Source organism: Catharus ustulatus, chromosome 8 (assembly GCF_009819885.2).
Source record: "Catharus ustulatus isolate bCatUst1 chromosome 8, bCatUst1.pri.v2, whole genome shotgun sequence".
NCBI classification, from domain to species: Eukaryota; Metazoa; Chordata; class Aves; order Passeriformes; family Turdidae; genus Catharus; species Catharus ustulatus.
The window spans coordinates 5381216-5399794 of NC_046228.1; the positions used below are offsets into that span (position 1 = coordinate 5381216).

Genomic DNA, 18579 nt, shown 5'->3' on the forward strand with positions numbered 1-18579 from the left:
CAGCCTATCTACAGTACAGGAACGAGGACAGAGCCACTGGGTCTGGCAGGGTGGTTACACTCACAAACCACAGCACAGCAAGGTCCTGCTTCACAGCAGCTTCTGGACAATGGCCTAGACTAGGATGGCATGGCAAGGCATTCCTGGGAAGAAGTACTGAATAGATGGAATCCTTGGACACACACACAGAGAAGGGGATGTTTTATCCAGTTCCCAGCATGAGCAGACACTTTACCCTGCGAGGTGCAAAGCTGGAGTTGGTCACGAATTTGGTCTTGAGTAGATGCTGACAGCTATGCTCTAATGCAACCCTGATCTTACAAAGCAGTGCACTGGCCTTCTGCTTTAGATGGCAGTTGGGGTTTTGCATCATTTTTCTCTCTTAAAGAGAATCCTAGAACAGAGGGACACAGTGCCTGATGGGCAGGTATGTGGCTTGCTTTACAGAGACAAAAAATTAGAGCAAATTTGCAGAGTTTGGAATTTAAGAAAAAAAAAAATTACTTTAACATGGGCAAGACAATTCAAAGACATTTTTTTCATTTCCCCTCACCTCAAAATAAGTGAGGAAAAAACTCAATCCATAGAAGAAATTTGCACTGCATGATTGTGGGTATTTCAGATTGTGTCTTTTAAGCTTTATAATGAAAGTGTCCCAGGATGTCTGGAAAGAAAAGGATAGCAAAGAAATCTTACTTTCTGGTTAACATACTTAAATTCAACAAAAACACATCGGTTCCCATTGGAGAGGCACAATTCATAGAGAGCTGCATCTAGAACTTCAATGAAAACAAGTAAAAATACTAGTCCAAAAATAAATAAAATGTAATTTACCGGTACTTTATTTTGCTGGTGTAGTGCAAGGTAAGTAAGGTCAGAGAAGTGCAGTATCATCTTTTGAGTATAAATACTTTCTACATAATTCAGAAGAGCTACAAAATTAGTCTCCAAAAAATAACTGTGCAACACATCTAAGATAGACAGCATGCTTATTGAATCCCAGTGTCTAAGCTACCTGTTTAAATATGGTTTGTACAGGTTCTGCCGCACCTGCCTGAGGGAATTCTGAAGCTTGGTCAGAACCAAATTCATTTGCATCTCTCACTGCTTGTAAACAAGTTACCTGTTATCAATCCCAGTATCCAGTAGCAGTTCATGCCACAATAGTCCTGATGTCGTTGTGTTATTTTATTAGAAGCCACAGCTAGAAGAACACTTCCCAAATGAGCAACTAGATCTGAATTATTCGTGTCTGGCATTGCGTAAACATTTCTCTCAGTTCTTTTTGTTTGATTTCATTTAAAGCTTCTGGTTCTGCAGGGCTTTTTTGGACCTTTGCCACAGCAAAATTAATCCCTTGAGTCAATCCTGCCTGGGTGATGTTGGCAACCTGGACCATGGAGCTGCGGATTTTAGCGAAGGGAGACACGGCCCTGCTGCTGCTGCCGTCAGCAGGGGAGGGAGTGGTGTGGAGTCCTGGCTCATGGTTCCCAGACACTGATCCCGGGCTTCTGTGGGATTTACTGCAGTCAGGCCCACTGACAGCCAAGAGCTGAGGATTTGGCTCAGAAGACTGAACATCCAGCTTCGATGGCCTGGAAGGAATGTCTGCAACAGCTTCAGCCTTAGGTTCTGCCTTCCTGGCTGTGCTCCTGCTGCCTTGGGCCAGCGCGTGATGGGGCTCTTGAGAACCAGCCTCAGGCTCCACATCACAGCCCTTGCTCTGGGCATCCTGCACAAACCTCTGGCAGTACACATCCACGGGCTTAGCAAAGTGCAGCTCTGCACCGTCAGCAGAAGGCACGGACACGTCCTGGCAGTGCTGCTGCTCAGCTGGCACGGGGATGCTGATGCTCATGTCCGTGCTGCTGAGGGACTGCGAGCGGCTGCCCAGCCGCGGGGCCGAGGCGATGATGCCACAGCTGGGCAGCACATAGTCTGTGGGACCAATGTTCTCCAGGGAACCCGCCAGCTGCGAGTCCTCATCCGATTTGGAATTGCTCAGGAAGTCATCCGAGTGGAAGGAGTCATTGTCTGAGGCTTCTGTGTCAGACTCGCTCGCGGCTTTCGGCTCTACCCCTGCGTTCTCCAGAGTTTCAAGGCTGCTGTCTGACTTCCAAAGGTTCACTTTCAGATTTGGCTTTAAAAAATTGACTTTCACCTCAGGTTTGGCAAAGCTGCCCAGCTTCCGAAGGTTGCTGATGTTGACGTTGGACTTGGTTTGTTTCACCTTTTGGTTGAGGGAGGAGAACTTGCTCAGTAAATAATTCTTGCCTTGGGCCAGGGAGCCTCTGTTCTGAGACCGAATGCCAATGATGTCTTCATGAGGTTTGCTGCTCCTCCTAGAAGAGGAAAAAGATCTTTAATGTACAGTCAAAGCACCAAGTATTCACTGTCCTCCAGTCTATTTTTGGGCATTTTAGTTCCTAAGTTACCCTTTCCTTACATAAATAATAAATTTAATCCTTTTTTTACATAATAATATTGTACCCATATAAGCTAATCAAGCTCAGACCAACAGAAACAAAGGAGGGTTGATACAGAACAGCAGCCAAACAAGGGGAACAGGCAGTTCCTGCAGGCACTTTAGTTTTTGATGAAAAAGGATTTGAATTCTCAATTTTTTTTAACCCTGACTTTGTGTACACTGTACTCAGTAGCCAGATTTAGAAAATATTCAGTCTGCAATACCTGTAAAAAAGAACAAGGTTTTTTTTGCTGCACTTTCTGCTCAGCTGGGAGAAGCAGCTGAGTTGAGAGCAAAGGTGGGATTCAGAAGGTTCACATCATTTAGGTACTCACCTCTCCAGCTTCTTCTCAATAATGGGCACATCCATTCCCATTGCTTGCTTTGTGATTCTCAGCATTTCTGCAATGCACTGAAGAGTGTCTGAAATCCAAGCAGCAGCCTGTCAGACCCTTAAAAACACCCTTAAAAGCCCATATTCCACAATCTACAAAGACACAGGTCTAATTTTAATTTGTTTGGTTTTATTGCTTTTTTTTCTTTCACCCCACAGAGCAGTTGTGCCCTACAAGTTGTAATTCTGATTTAAAGCTTACAAAACAAACCTAAGGAATAAACTCTCCTTCAGCCCTAAATACTCAGCATTAAGTGAATCACTGCCACACTACCTCATTTGGGGAAGCAAGAGAGCCAATTTCATTTATTCTAATCCTTGCTGACAAAAATCAGTGCTCCAGGTATGAAGTGATATTTTTTCCCTTGTTAGTGTTTATTTAATATAGTTAAACAACAAGCAAGAACATTTCCAGACATTGATTTCACCACAGAAATCCATTTCTTTACCTCTTTAGGAGCTAATTTTAACTTCATTTTCTAAGTTTTTGGAGCAGTAAAGACCTGGACAGGGAAATTACTCTAGTTCTAGAGAGATGTTTTGTTTTAAAGCTGTATCTGAAACTTATTTTTCTTTCTATTAAAACAGTAACATCTGAGTGGTTTTTTTTTTTAATTGCTTTCCCACTTCACACAACTGGATTTTATTGGAGTGATTTCTGAAGAAGAATAAATTTTAAGAGCAATGGAACAAGTGTTTTTTAGAGCAACACTGATACACTGAATACACTTTATCTCTAAAACTTTTACACAGGATACAAACCTTTTCCATCTTCTTCTGGGCTGCGAACCACAGCCCTGAGAGTGTGAAAATATCCACTCATTTCTTTGTATTTGTAATGCAGCCTCATGCAAGAGAACTTGGGCTTGCCAAAGAGAGTAGGCTCAGGCCCTGAGAGAGAAACCAGGAGAAATCTTTAGAAATCTTTAACCAAACACTGAAAGAGATAGAGCACAGTCTGCACCTAAGGGTATGTAAGTGCTAAATCTTTTTCAGCTTTCATGTTTTCATTAGAGCAGGACAGACACTTTAAATGACAGATTTTCACATTAACTAAACAATCAATAACTTACAAAAAGCAATTAGACTCTCTGTATGTCTATTACAATCCAGGCTGAGTGTTTATTGCAGATCACCCTTTCAAACAGAAGGGAAAAAGAGTTTTACACTTTTTAAATCCTGTGGGATATTTAGAGAATGCTCCTGCATTCTCTAAATATTTTTATCAAGAGGATGGAATTGTCATTTCAAGATTTAGACCAAATACTTCAGCTCTTCAGTGCATAATCTGTAGCATTAAATGAGGTGTGGATGTTTCACTCTGTTCTGTACTTCAGGATACAAATCTCCACAATACACAAGTGAGGGAGACCTTTCCCCCAAACTCTTACAAATTGCTCAGGCACAGTGAAAGTTCCAGTCAGGAGATGATGAAATCACTGTGTGTTGTGAAATGGAGGATTCAATTCCATCAGGAGGCCACACACTCCCTTCTCTCCAACTGATCACCTTTGTCATGATTCAAAGACATCACATCTTTAATGCTTCCAGCAGAAAATGCTGGATTTACCCTGCAGATGTTACATTCTACAGCAAATAAGTTAAACCAGCATAACAAGGTGCTTTTAAAATAGCATGTTTGTTATCAGCCCTTGAGAAAGAAGTTTTACAAAGCTGTGAAACAGATCTAAAGTACAATTCTGAGCCAGTTGCTGTGTTTGGATCAAAGGAAGAGAGCACTGAATGCACAAACCCATGACTCATTACAGAAGCTAAAAAAATTGTTACTGCCACTTGATAAATAATGAAATCTGCTTGGATGACTCCATGGTTCTTTTAGGAGTTTGAAAGAGGGAAAATTTAGAAGCCTTCCAGTGATCAAAGCTCCCATTTCCAGCTGCAGGAAGAGCCTGGCATCTGTTATCAGCCAGAAGGGCCATTTCAAGGTGGGCTCAAGGACTGCTGCTTCAATACATTTGTAGGATGCCTTGATAAGCACTCAAGCTATTGTTAAGAACATTCAAAAAAAGACAGAGTGACTGTTTTCTTACCTATTTCTATTTTTTCCAGAGCTTCAAGACTCAACCTTTGGTACTGATTCACTTTGTCGATTTCATCATCATAACTAGAAAAAAAAACCCAGAATTTAGTGCTTCCTACTAATCTAAAGCAAAGCTACTAAAATAAACTACACAGAGTAAGGGAAAGTGGTAACTTACTAGGCCACATAGTAGGCAGAATTGGAAAGTAAAAGCAGCACATCCACATCCCTGTGAGTGGCATCGATGAGACTGAAGGGAAGAAAAATAAATACAGGATAAGTTTTATTTATTTATTTATTTATTTACATGCAGAGCTGTAACCCATGCCCACTGTGTTCTGGGGACACTCTTTTAAGAGCTGAACACAAGTTACAAGTTTCAATCACAGTGTGTTATCAAATGGATCCATGTAAGCAACACACTCTCTCAAACCTGAAGTTACCTAATAGCTCAAATACGTCAGCAGAAGGACAAAAAAAAATAGAAAGCCCACAAGCTATTAAAAATGCTACCAGAGAAATGGAAAAATACCTCAGACTCAGTGAGGGTGATGAGTCTGTGCCCCGAATAGCTGTCATAACAACCTGCTCTGCTATTTTTAGAGGCTGAAGTTCAACCTGCAGGAGATCTAACCACTGTTTTTTTCTTGCAAGCTCCTGAACTCTGAACTTGATAAGGAGTGAATTCAGAGTTTACACCCACTGCTTCCATGAACAGAAATCCAGACTGTCCAACTGCATTTCCCAAGGACTCCATCAGATCAGTCAAGTTACACTTTCCCTACAAAGCAATAAGGAACAACAGCTCCTCAAGCACTCCCTTTAACCACCTTTAGCTCTACAAGTTCTCTTCATGGTACCTGCCACATTTTGGCAATATTGACCAAATGCATCCATTTCCATACAATGTCTCAAAGGTGATTCCAGCATGCACCATTTTCATGGCACTTTGGGAAAAGCACATGTTTAGAGAGGACTTTTCCCTTTACAGCTACAAGTATCCAAACCCTTCAATCCTCTTGTCCTACAGAACTGTCCACTTGCTTTCTGTTCACACATCAGCTATCAAAACCTTTTAACATCAGTAGTAATTAACAGAGGTGTCAGAGTAGCAGCTGATCAATTTTAACTTTGTTCAACAAACCTTGGATCACAGTCAATGAGTGCCCAGCCTCCATGGAATTTTTCATCATCTGGCAAGAGCAGTTTCATGTAGCTCTGCAGCAGCTGGCTGATCAATTCCTGGTGGCTCCTCAGGTTCTCCTTGTGCAGGGCTTCATGCTCCTTCTCTTTTGTAAATATGGAATACAGGTCCTCTGTCACAGGGATACCTTGCATCAAATCTAAATAAACCCCAGAAAATACAAAGCAAGAAACAGTTAAAAGTGAGACATGGCAAGAGTTTGCAAATTCCTTCCAAATGCTGCATTTTATTGATGCTCTTGGTAGTCTTTCTGAAGAAAAGACATTCTCTGAAGAGAATGTTGCTTGTAACTGAAAACTCAGAAGGTGAAACTCTGCTTTCAGTGAAAAACGAGTTTCTCATGATTTTAAGAGATACTTGCTACATAAATTTAACTTTGTCTTAAAACAAAAAAGGGATGCTACAAGACATTTAATGCTAAAATGAAGCTGGGGCAGTCTCCAGTGAGTCAGACTGCATGCAATCCCTCTGAATTGAGTGTTTCTTAAATGCCAAAGTGAGAGAGACTCTTCCTTGCAGGGTCCAGTAGAGACATGTACCACTCCTGCTGCTTTTAAGCAACAGAGGCAAGAAAAATCAGTCAGAAAGATGAAACCAATATGATTTAATAATCTTTTCTAAATACCACAGCTCAGCTTGGTTGAAGTAGTGCTCTTACCTATGACTGCTTGCCTGTAAGCATCCCTGAAACGATTCAGGTAGTATCTGTTTGCAGAGTTCACTCCATCCTTCATCACCCCTGCCAGCTTCCTTTCACCAGTCCTTGTGAAGTCACCCTGTCACACACAACATGCAAATCATGCACACATCAAACTTTGGAGCAGGCTCAGCTCAAAGGATTTGGCACTCTGAAACTCAGAACTGAACAGATGGCAACTCAGGAATTATCTTCAAGTAACTATTTCATATAGAAGTGAAAATACTGATTTTTTTCAAAGAGCATCTTCTGGCATTGACTCTGCAGAGAATCCTGTGTCTTTGACAGACTGAAAATGCCAGTAGGAAATTCCAACAGAAAACAAATCTGGACATACAAGCCAGCTAACACTGAAGCAGGACTTTCAATACATCAATCACTGTGATGCTTCAATACCTCCAAAAGAAAAAAATTCCTTTATTTTTTGGCCTTTCATCTAAAAGGAACTACTGGAACAATAGAGAAGACTGAAGCCTACTGAAAAATGGTTTTCATCTCACTGCTTTTGCTACCAAAACAAGACAAACATAACATACTGGGGGAAAGCAGCACATCCCCTCACAACTCAGAAACAAAAGAAAGTTTCTAGGCCACAGAAGGCTTAGAATCTGAATAAAAAGTTGTTTTGGTAGTTACACTTCATTAGAGGATTCTATTTTCAGAGACACTCTGAACAAGGGCACAGAACATTTTGAAAAGCCACATCAACTCCTATGAAAAATATTTCAAGTGTGGTTCACTTTCAAATTAAAATTAATTAATTTAATCCATACACCTCAACAGTGAGTGGAGCAATCTTGCAGCAGAAGGCTTGAAAATTTAGATCTATAAATTGAGATCTGCACTTCAGATTTAAAGTTTAACATACTCAATGAAAACAAGCATGTCAGGCTGGTTTTTGTTTTTGTTTTTTTTTTTATGTTAGTGCAATCAACTAATCAAAGCTCAGTAGAGACATTTAAAGAGAGATTTAAGAGTTAAGCATTTCCACCATGATTTTTCCTATGCCAAATGCAAATATTACTAAAATTGGTTCCACCAGTTACACACAGCAAATACCACAAATTCCACGACTTTTCAAACCAGCAGAAGTAGAGCAAGGAGTTTCATGCTTGATCTTGGTAGACAGAGGGCATTACAGCTAATTAAGAAGAGTTTTTAGAAAATATAGATAATTAATATCACCCTACTACCTACATAGCCCGATCTCCAGAATTTTAGAGTACTTTTTAAGTATTTAGAAGTACTATAAGCCTATAAATGATATAAACTGTAAACTATAAGTACTATAAACTATGATAAAATAGAAATGGATGCAATAATTAATGTATCTCTCCAACTCTCATCTCTGCTGTGCTTTGTCCCCAGCCATGAAGAGCACAGAACCCAGGTGAGGAGCAGGGAGCGCTCAGCTCTTCTCCTCCACTGCAAAGCCTCATCTCTCCAGGACAAAACCACACAGAATATGTGGTGAACCCTTAAATACCCCATGGCTTTCCAAGGCACAAGAGCCCTGTAATCCCAGACATTTCTGGATGGGGCAGGTGAGATCTCCCCGTTACCTTCAAGGCTGCCGTGCCCGCGTACTGCCGGCTGATGGCATCGCCGTTGTTGGCCCACATGATCTGGTAGATCCTGTTGCACTTCACTGGCAGAGGTTGCTCTGGTGGCATCACACCCAGTTTTTTCAGCTGGAATTTGACATATGTATTAATTCAGTGCCCAAAGTAAAGGTTATTCTCACTATCAGAGTTTGGTAAAGTAAATGGAAACGCTTGCCAAACGTTTGATTGTTAGATTTTGTATGATGGGGGAAAAGAAGCCATTGTGCTGGTTTGACAAATTAAATTAATGAAATGATGGTTTATTGCTAAACCTCTTATCACTGGAGGCAGCAGTAACATTAATTATGGATGTTAACGCAATCATCAAAAAAATTAGCTGAATGAAAACAAGTTACTGTAGATTCTTAAGATACAGCAAATTTTTCAATAGAGAACCATCAAAAAAACAGACATCACAATTTTAAAATAAATAAGTTAATATGTCTCCTATTGCAAAGGCATTCATTACCTCAAAGGTCTGAAAACAAATAAAAATAACTTATGTTGGTTTATTATTAGTGCTTGCACATTTTGGACAGTTACTGTTTGTCACTGCTACTATAGTAAGATATCTCCCTCCTGGAACACCCAGTCCTTCAGTTTGCCCCAGATAAGCCTGGGGTACAATACCAACATCAGGCTTTGTACACTGCAATGCAGTCACTAAAGGGTAACTTGGAATAAATCATAGAAAAACTGCAATTTACAACTGAAACCAAATGCTCAAGCACTCTTTGCAAGTCAGAGGAAAATCAACACAAAGCTGCTCATTAACTTTGACAGCTATCAAGTTTCCAGATGAGAGAAAGCAGGTCCAGGGTTCCTGTGCAGTGTGAGGTGCCTGTAACCCCAGTCCTTCACTCCATGCCACTGACCCTGCAATGCTCAGGGCATTTCTCAGGCATGGACTCAGCCCCAAGTACTTCAGCCCAGGATGAGAATGATGCAGCACATCACAAGCTCACACTTCAGCCATGATTAGTGAAGCCTCTTCACAACGATCTGTGACACTCTTGTTTTTGAAAGAATTGCCTTGGAACTCAAGAGTTACCCTGGATAGAAACCCTGCTCTGAAATAATGACTGGGATTGCTCATCCCTCCCCTTGTCCTCAGTATGTCAGAAGCTCATAAAAGCAGATCAGGAAGAGGAGCTGCCAGGTACAATGGCCAGACCCATTTCACCCTAATGAAGCACCCACTTCATCCTTTCTTTCTCCTTCTCTTTAGCCATAATCAGGTTTGCTCATTTTGGGCTGTGACTGGGGCTTTGATGTTTCAGTTACAGGACATTAAGTCTGCATTAGGTCGTGTCAGTGAAGTCTTCACAAGGGAAGAGAGTCACCAGTGAGCTTCTAAAAAGCAAGGGAGGGCCAAAGCAAAGAGGAAAGCTAAAGGAAAGTACTCTCAGCCTGCTTGGAAATCCCTTCTCTGTGCAGAGAGAACTATTCCACACACAACAGTCACAGCCACCAGGGCTGTTTACATCATGAATTAATTATTCTTCTACACACAGAAGGGACAACTAATCTCCCTGCTTACTGCATCACAGCATTTCACTTCAAAGCACCTAAAATAGCATCCAACTTGTTAGATTTTAGCCCTTTAACATCACCTCAGTGAGGGACTTGGGGGGAAGGTGTCTTGTTTCTAAATTTTATTTCTACATAACTTAAACTGAAATTACTAAATCCAATCAAGACAATAATCCTCTCCAAGCTGTGGACAGTCAGTCCTTTCTGAAGGAGGACAGAAGGAAGCATCACTATTCTGTAATGTTCTCAAGTTTTGCATTTGTGCCTATTATTCCTCTCAGCTTTGTGGCTCTACAAGTATTTCGCAAAGACTTTTTCAAAGAGTTTAGCATTGTTCAAACACACAGATTTCTCTGTGGACAGCAATGAAGGTGTGAGGTGCCCAGCCCTTGAGAGAGCCCCTCAGTTTTACGTGCCTGCTGCTCCATGACCACTCTGGCAATAGCAGCCTGCACAACGTTGGTCCGGTCCAGGCAGTCCATGCAGTTAACCCGGAAAATTCCCTCCTGCTTACAGATCACTCCAGCCTGGTCAACCCTTTCAATAGGGAGAGAACAAAGGCACACTGAGACACTTAAAATCCAGTGTTAATTCATCAGCTTCTACAGACAGCAGAACATTTCACACTGGAGCACTGTTTATGGTTGCACTCACACCCCAGCCACACCGCACACTGAATTAACTCCTCTTGTCCCCATTTATCCTCCTCTTTAATCTAGGCTGGATATCAGACATAAATCTTGCTGAGGCCACAAACTTGAGATGCAATCAGATGCTGAATTCAGCTCATGCATACATAATACAAGCTTTCAAGAGCAAAGGCATTTAATTTCAAGAACAGAGAAGCCAATGATAATGACAGCAGTACAGAACAATACAGAGCAATTGGTTGAGGCTGCAGCCACACTTGTTACCCAAATCAGTTTAATCAGTTCAAACTAAAGGTCAAATATGTCTGCTTGCTGCCATTCTAGGGTTTGTGGATCAAATACAGAGGGTTTCACATTAAATGTGAGTCACCCTAAAAGTGTGAAATGCAATAAACCTCATGCAGGAAACAGCACCTGAAAATTTCTGCTGTTACACAGGTAGAACACCAACACCTCAGAAGACAAAAACTCTGACAAACAAGCTGGACACCAAAAGAGAAATATAAAACATATTGGTTTGGGGAAAATTAAGGCCTCTGAATATCTACTCTTTGTTGATTTTTTCCCCTACAAATGTTCCCTTCTAGTCTAAAAACAGTTAAGTACCTACCAGCACCACTTCATGTCCAGAATAATATCATGAATGGCATCAGTCAGTGTTTGAACATTTTCAAACTTCATTCCTCGGCTGAAACACAATTTTATAAAAATTAGTTTGAACTAGAACAGTGACTTTACTTAACAACTTTATCTTATTTGTAATGCTAACAAAGATAGTGTTTTTGCTAAATGAGAGAGACAAGCATTCCCTTCTGCAATGGGCTTTAAACAGGAGCCAATATTCAGAACTATTTTGCAATGTCCAAATCCAAGGCAAGAGGTTAAAAGATCATTAAATTCCCAAGACTTTGCATGTTTTAATACTGCTTCCATTGGGAAGAAAAAGTGTGCAGCTATTCAGGCATGTGCAACATTCTGTTCTCATTTTAGTCTCAAGAGAAGTAACTACTGCAGATTTGGAACTGGGATGTTGAGTTCTGCTTTGCCAGAGATTACAGAGAAAACCACCTATAGACACATCACCTCCTCCTCCCCTACCCCATCTGGTTATTTTTCAGGATTGTTCTCACTTTACTCATGCTCACAGTGCAGAAATAGTCCTGGTCACTACAGCTGTTCTCAGGAGAAAATTAATGAAGGAAAATGAAAATGCCCCTGAACAAAAGATTCATTATAAAATCAACCCAGGGTGCCAACAGTCCCACAGAACTGTCAAAGGCCAATTCTGTTCTGAGAGGGTTTCCCTGCCCAGCACCCTCTCTGACAATATCTACTAATGCCACACTCAGTCAGCCAGTAATGCTCTCCCAGGCCAGCTGCAATCCTTAGATTAAATTTGGAAGTGAAGATTAAACCAGAGTTTGAGGGGAGCAGGAGAAATACATGCCTGTGACAGAAGAAATGCTTGGGCATGTGAGCAGTGCTCTAGAGTATGGTAGCATCAGAGGGCAGTCATGAAAACAGCAACTACTCACACTGGATTAAGATAAAACCCATGTATTTTATATTAAAATAACATCAGGGTCCTGAAAGAACCCATCATGCTTTTACAGACACAAGCAAGAGAAACAAATAGAAAATGAAAAGCAAAATGCTACATAGTTTGAAAAAGCAGGTCAGCAACAGCTTTACATTCACAGCATGTTTAAGGAAACTCTTACAATGTGTGACAATTAAGCTTTGCCCAATAAGTAACTGCATATTTAACAGGTCAGGGACAACATCACAGACAGCACTGCTTGGTTACCCAAGTTATAAGTTTTATAATGTTTTAGTTTAAAAACTGTATTCTTGTTTAAAAGAAGTGTTTCATGCAGAAGTAGAAATAATAATGAGTTTTCTGTTCCTTGCCTTTCATGCCAATAAAAAAGATGCAAAGTGACATTTTTAAAAGGTTTCTTACCAGTGCTCATGGAAGTCAAATGAAACATAAGTCAGATTTGCATTGTTGTAGAGAAGAACTTGTTTAAGGTAAGCATCTCCAATAATCTTCTCTCTGCCTGTCTGATCCACCAAGTTAATAATAACCTGTTCAAAAGTTCAATTATTTAACACTCATCATCTGCCACACAACCTGCTTAGATTTACACCATGCAACAACAAATAGCTCAAAGAGTTAAAGATTTGTAACAATCTTGCTGAAGTTGCAATCTTTGATAGATTGTACCCAAAACAAGCTCCAACAGCTCCCAGCCTCCACAAATTTAAACACAGAGAACCTCTGACAGGTACACAGAAATAGGGTTTACACATTTCTATAAATTATTCCTGGTTTTATGGTTACTTAAAAGTATATTTGAAAAGCCTAAAGTAAAATTCTATTTATGTACCAACCTTCCAATTGTCAACAAGCTTCTAAAAAAACCCACAACACATCACCAAAGAAAACAACCTACAAACATTAAACTTCAGCCTCTGCATTTTCATGAGATTACTATTCTGTCATGTAGCACTCACCTGCTTTTTGTAATTTTTCAGCTGTTCTTCAAAGTGTGCACGAAAACAGGACACGGTTTCATTTTCACCTACAAGGCAGAGCAGTGTTAGACACAAACAGCCTGTTCAGCAATAAGTTCTGTTTGATGTGTTAAATCATGCCCAAATTTGTACTCTAAAATACCAAGATATTTTAGCTTACAGATAACATGTTGTATAAAATTATTTTTAAAGGTCTTTCGTTTATTTGCTCAGCTTCAACACTGCTGTTACAGTCTGGTGTACAGCAAACACAGTCTTGAATTTTGCTGCATTTTGCTTTTTGTGCAGAGGAGATGGGACAAAAATTTAACTTTTAATAGGCCTGTTTCATCCTTCCACATAAGCACCACACCCACATAAAGAAGAGCTCCAGGGGACCCTGATTTTTAGGGTTTTTCCATAAATACTTACTTTTGTCCAGCCGGGGCCGTGGGTTGTATCTGTATCCAACCTGGCTCCAGAAAACAGGCACAGAGCCTCGTGTTTGGATATAGGAAAGGGTGTGATTATGGACATGGATCAGCTGCTCTGTCTCAACATAATTTGCCACATTTCCATTTTTATCAACACCTCTCCGCTTATACCGCATCCCTAGGGGGAATGGGAATGGAGAAGTCATATGAAAGTACTTGCCTTGAACAATAATTTATGTTGCTGGTTTTGACAATGCTAACCCAAGACAACAGTTCTAGCCCAAATCCATGATCAGTGGTAGAAATCACTCATATCCTAGCTTATTCCTCAAAAGTTATTTTGACTATATGGATAAAGTTTTTTTACTGCTACACCATGAGCTGACAGGATAGGGAAGCTAAAAGTCACAAATACCTCTGATCCATCTTAAAAGACACATTTCTTCCTGTTCTGTCACATTTAGCACAAAGTTTTACTTCAGTGCTCAGTATTTTCCATGAACCTAAAGGCCCCTTTCACTGACAGAGGCTCCACTTCCCACAGTGATCCCACAAGCAGCCCAAGAGGGTTTGCATGTTCCACAAACCAGAAGGCTTCCCCTCCTTATTTTAACTTGTGTAACTAATTCTGCTCATTAAGAAGAGATAAAGCTCCTCTGACTACAGTTTTATGCCTACCCAGCTCTGAACTGCTCATTAAACAGAAATGTGTTTGCATATCCTTGACTCAAAGGAGAGTACATCATTATTTCAGAAAGGATGTAGGTGGTAGCAAAGGACAGGGAAGTGTAAGAGTTGGAAAAATATTCAAGGTCATGGAAATTCAGTTCCAAGTCCTGAAGTAGCACTGAATTACTTTTGAGTTGAACCTTGACAGCACAGAAGGGAAGAGGTTAAAAGTAGGGAAGGGAAAGGAATGTAAAATACCCATAATAGGGGAGAAATTGTCAGAGTAGCATTATAGTCTTTAGACAGGGAGAAAATTCTACACAGTTTATGTTCTGGACTAGAAATCAGATGAGCAAAGTGACATTAAGAGTAAGAAATTTTCTCTCTAAAATTCAGTACCTGTGTAACAATTTAGTATTAAAAAGGCAGACTCCAAACTAGGTACTACTCTGAAACCCTCAAGCATTTACTCCAAGTTGTTCTGACAAACCATTTTCCTTGGAACTGAATTAAATGCATCCAAGTGAGCTGTGGTACACAGGCACAGTGCTATAGCAGGGTGAGCTCAAAAGGTTTTTTCTGCATTTTTTGACATGTTAAAAGCCAACTGTGTAAGAATGGAGTTAGAGACATTGGAGTGTCTTCATAAAAATCAGACAGACTGAAAAGCCTGGAGTACAGCAGGATTTATTAAGCTGTAAAGTGATTCAATCTTTCTGAGATCCTAAGAGCAGAGGAAAATTGGTTTGCCTTGCTACTCTAAAAGTCAAAATGGGTACAAGACCAAAGCATGGTGACATCTCACACCTTGCCCCAATCAGCATGTCCTGGCACACAGGCACGCACACACATGGCTTTTCAAGCTGCTGCCAAAGCCCTCAAAAACATTTGAAAATTTAACTCCCACCCAAGCCTCACAAAATATATCAGCACAGAGTTACAAGCAAGCTCCTAATCAAGGGGATCTCTGCACAAATGGAGCTCTGCCTCAGGAATGGGACCTCCAAGGATGCACTCAGTGCTCCTGAGCAGAGCAGTGAAGCTCACTGAGCTGCACCCCAAGTGACAGCAGAACAGTGCTGTGGGCACTGCAGCCTCTGCTCTGCCTCCTCCCAGCAGCACAAGCTGCAGTGCAGACTCTGACAGGGGCTGCCTGGTGGAGTCTGTGAGCCAGGTGTCTCTCTGAACTTTTCAGACAGAAATTAGAGTGAAGGGATTAAATTAAAGTTTTTGGATGGATTGATGTTAAGCTACTCACACATAAAGTAGAGGTGTAAGTTTAAGTTTCAGCATAAGTAAGTCAGTAAGTAAGTGTTAGTGTGAGCTGCAGTGTTTTTAGTGAATAAAAGGTTTAAGTTGCCAGAGTAGAAGAACAAGTTTTAGTAAAAGGTTAAAAAACAAACTAATGTTTTCAGTAGAGGCTCCAGGAGCTTGTTGGAAGACCATGCTTAGATAAAACAGAATTCCAGTGAGAATATTGCTTACAATTTCTAGATAAAACAAGATAAATCACATGCACAGTTTATACATACTTTGGTGTGTTAAGAAATTAGAATTCTAACAGGTTAAGAGGTAGTGGTCTGAGTTTATGTGTTAAAAATCCTGTATAAGAAAAATTCTGTATAAGTTGGAAAAATCCTATATAAAGATTGGAAAAATCCTATATAAGACTATATACTGGGAAAAGCTGGTGCTTTTATGCCATTGCTTTTGCTTAATGTCTGTAGCTGTGACTTTGCTTTTAAGATTGATGTGTTTTGTAATAAACAGCCTTTTAGCAACTATCAACTGCTTTCATAATTTGGAGATAACCCGACACAAAGGGCGCATCAGGAGCACTGGAGGTTTCAAACCTCACAGCTGCCCATGTCCTGAGAGCTCAGCACTGCAGCTGTACCCCCTGCATCCCTCTGCAGTGCTCAGGAACAGCCCCAGGAGCTGCAGTGTGTTTGTTTGCCTACCAGCTCTGTGCCGACTGCGGCGCGAGATCAGCGCCACCAGGAACGTCGGGTGGATGTCATCCACACAGGAGGATTCCTGAGGAGGAGTTTCAGGACTGCTCTTATCATCATCAGAAGATTCATTGTAGTTTACCACAAGTTCTTCAATTTGCACAAATCCTTGAATGATGGGGATAATCCAGGAGTCCACTTCAGCATTCTGAAGGTGACAAAAAACATTTATTTTCCTGCTGGTCCAACATTACCTACAATTATTTCTGCCATTTCTCATGTTTATAAAACAGTGGCTTCACGTGCTTTTCAGGCTTTAATTTTGGCCATATCCTTATTTCTGTAAGAGATATCAGCATTTTTCCTCCATCAGGGCTTTTAAATCAGGAGGAAGAAAGAAAGCAACCTTTTGACCTGGTTTCTGCATTAAGGCAATTTTAAAACCTCTATGTGGACACATACTGTACCACATTTATCCAGGAAGGTAGATGTCAGCCTGTTTTCAGCAACACATAACAGTATAAAGCTTCATATGAGCTAATTTAGTCCTCAAGACAACTGGTTCATGGCTATGCACCCTAAAACATTGATTTCTTAAACAAAATAGAGATCTGAATTCCCCACTAACTCAAGGTTATCCATTTATATCTTACAAATGAAAAATACAACTCATTAAACTACTGCATTACACACAACTTTTCACAGAGGACATAGGTTTACCCTGCTGTGATTCCATAACCATTTATTTATGGATAATTATCAATGAAAGAGGAGCAGGGCATAAGGTAAGACATCTACTGTCATCCCTAAAGAAACTCAGAGTTGTCCTAAAGTGGCATACAGAAGTTAGCAACTTAGTCCTTGATCTACAAGGTTAATTTAAGATGAAATAAGGTCATATATTGAAGAAAGAGTGGTGGTTTGATGTTTCTTTATGTGCTCATTAGCCAGGAAAATGTTTTATTTACTCTGAACAGATGTTTAGAACAACTTGTTCTACACTGTTTGTACACTGATCAGTTACTGTGCTTGAGGAGACAAAACACTATCCTCCACTATGGAGGACCAAAATCTTATCTCAGGGAAACTTTGGAATTCAAAGGTTATTTCTTTTCTGGCTCCTCCTTATTGTCAAGTTCAGCTCTGTTAAGGGACAATCCATTTCACATAAAAATACAAATCAAATTTACCTTCAGAAGTCAGCACAAACATATCACACCAAGTTACTCCACATTACTGTAACAAAATTTTTGATCCAGCTGAAGTTCCCCCCTTAGCAGTGATCCCAGGCTGGCTGGGGAAAAAAGGCAGTGCCAGCTGCTCAGCTGCAGATTGCACAGCCCTGATCCTGACCTGGCTGCCAAGCAGGTTTGGAATCAAATGCCAACAAGGCCTTAAGCAAACATTTGAACTAAACAGATCTAAAGAATGGTTCTTGCAATAAACGTTAGAAATAAGACTCACATCAATGCTGATGAGATCTTCAATCATGTGCTTGTTCCAAAAGAATCTGTCATCCACCTGTTCAGAAGACAAAAGGGCAGTTTTTACAGTCTTACAGGTTAGGTTTGGCAATATCTGTGGGAAGCACACCAGTGTCCATCAGTTTATTCACTAAGTCAGTGCTTTTGGTAAAACACTCAGCTCATGCTGCTGCAGACTTTTGTTTCCTTGTACCTGGGCTGGTTACAGGGCAAGGTGTTCAGCTGCTGTAAAATGTTTAAGTAATTTCACGATTATAAGCCGCAGGTCCAGGTGTGGGCAACTGTCTGGGGTTACAATACAGAGTGTGATAAAAGGTATCTGTTCTATCACCATCTGTTGAGGGTGGGGGCAGTGATCCTTATCTCTGTGGGAGATATTCTGCTAATGAGCCATCCATTGAAACCAGGCAGGGCATTGTTCTTTATCTTTTCACAACCCATCCTTCCTCCAGCCAGTCATTTTCTGCTCATGGCCATTGAGTCCCACTGTGGGACTGATAAAATTACTGCATCCCATTGGGAGTTGCTCCAGCCAGGGGGAAGAGCCCAACATTTCTTACCAAGATAAAAACAGAGGGTTTGGGACACTAAGGGAGCCCCTTTCTCCACTGGACTCCAGAGGAAAACCGGATTTCTCCACATCACCACTGGAGCTCCGGAGGGAAACTGCACCTTGTACAGGAGCACTGCTCCAACTGAGCCACATCTGTCACTGCAGGAGGATGCAGCCACCATGGAATGGGACTGCTGCCAACACCCTGCCTGACGGGTGTCAGGTTGTACTCTGACTGTGTCAGGGTTTGGAGTTTGTTTCTTTGTAGTACTGTATTTCTATTTTAATTTCCCTAGTAAAGAACTGTTATTCCTAATTCCCATATCTTTGCCTGAGAGCCCCTTGATTTCAAAATTATAATAATTTGGAGGGAGGGGGTT

The 18579-nt window shown here is 40.8% G+C and overlaps 1 protein-coding gene across 1 annotated transcript in view; it reads right to left on the minus strand.

Annotated features, from left to right (window-relative positions):
- Positions 1 to 819: 819 nt before the first annotated feature.
- Positions 820 to 18579, minus strand: part of INPP5F (inositol polyphosphate-5-phosphatase F) — a 38851-nt gene continuing 21091 nt past the window's right edge. Inside the window, exons 6-20 of the mRNA XM_033066756.2 lie at positions 17627 to 17683; positions 16172 to 16370; positions 13540 to 13719; positions 13108 to 13175; positions 12554 to 12678; positions 11201 to 11278; positions 10357 to 10477; positions 8366 to 8494; positions 6765 to 6882; positions 6047 to 6245; positions 5081 to 5152; positions 4913 to 4986; positions 3624 to 3752; positions 2803 to 2890; positions 820 to 2342 (exon numbers count right to left, since the gene is read on the minus strand). Coding sequence (XP_032922647.1) covers positions 1232 to 2342; positions 2803 to 2890; positions 3624 to 3752; positions 4913 to 4986; positions 5081 to 5152; positions 6047 to 6245; positions 6765 to 6882; positions 8366 to 8494; positions 10357 to 10477; positions 11201 to 11278; positions 12554 to 12678; positions 13108 to 13175; positions 13540 to 13719; positions 16172 to 16370; positions 17627 to 17683 — 2748 coding nt within the window. The 3' untranslated portion in view covers positions 820 to 1231. The remainder of the gene's footprint in view (positions 2343 to 2802; positions 2891 to 3623; positions 3753 to 4912; positions 4987 to 5080; positions 5153 to 6046; positions 6246 to 6764; positions 6883 to 8365; positions 8495 to 10356; positions 10478 to 11200; positions 11279 to 12553; positions 12679 to 13107; positions 13176 to 13539; positions 13720 to 16171; positions 16371 to 17626; positions 17684 to 18579) is intronic.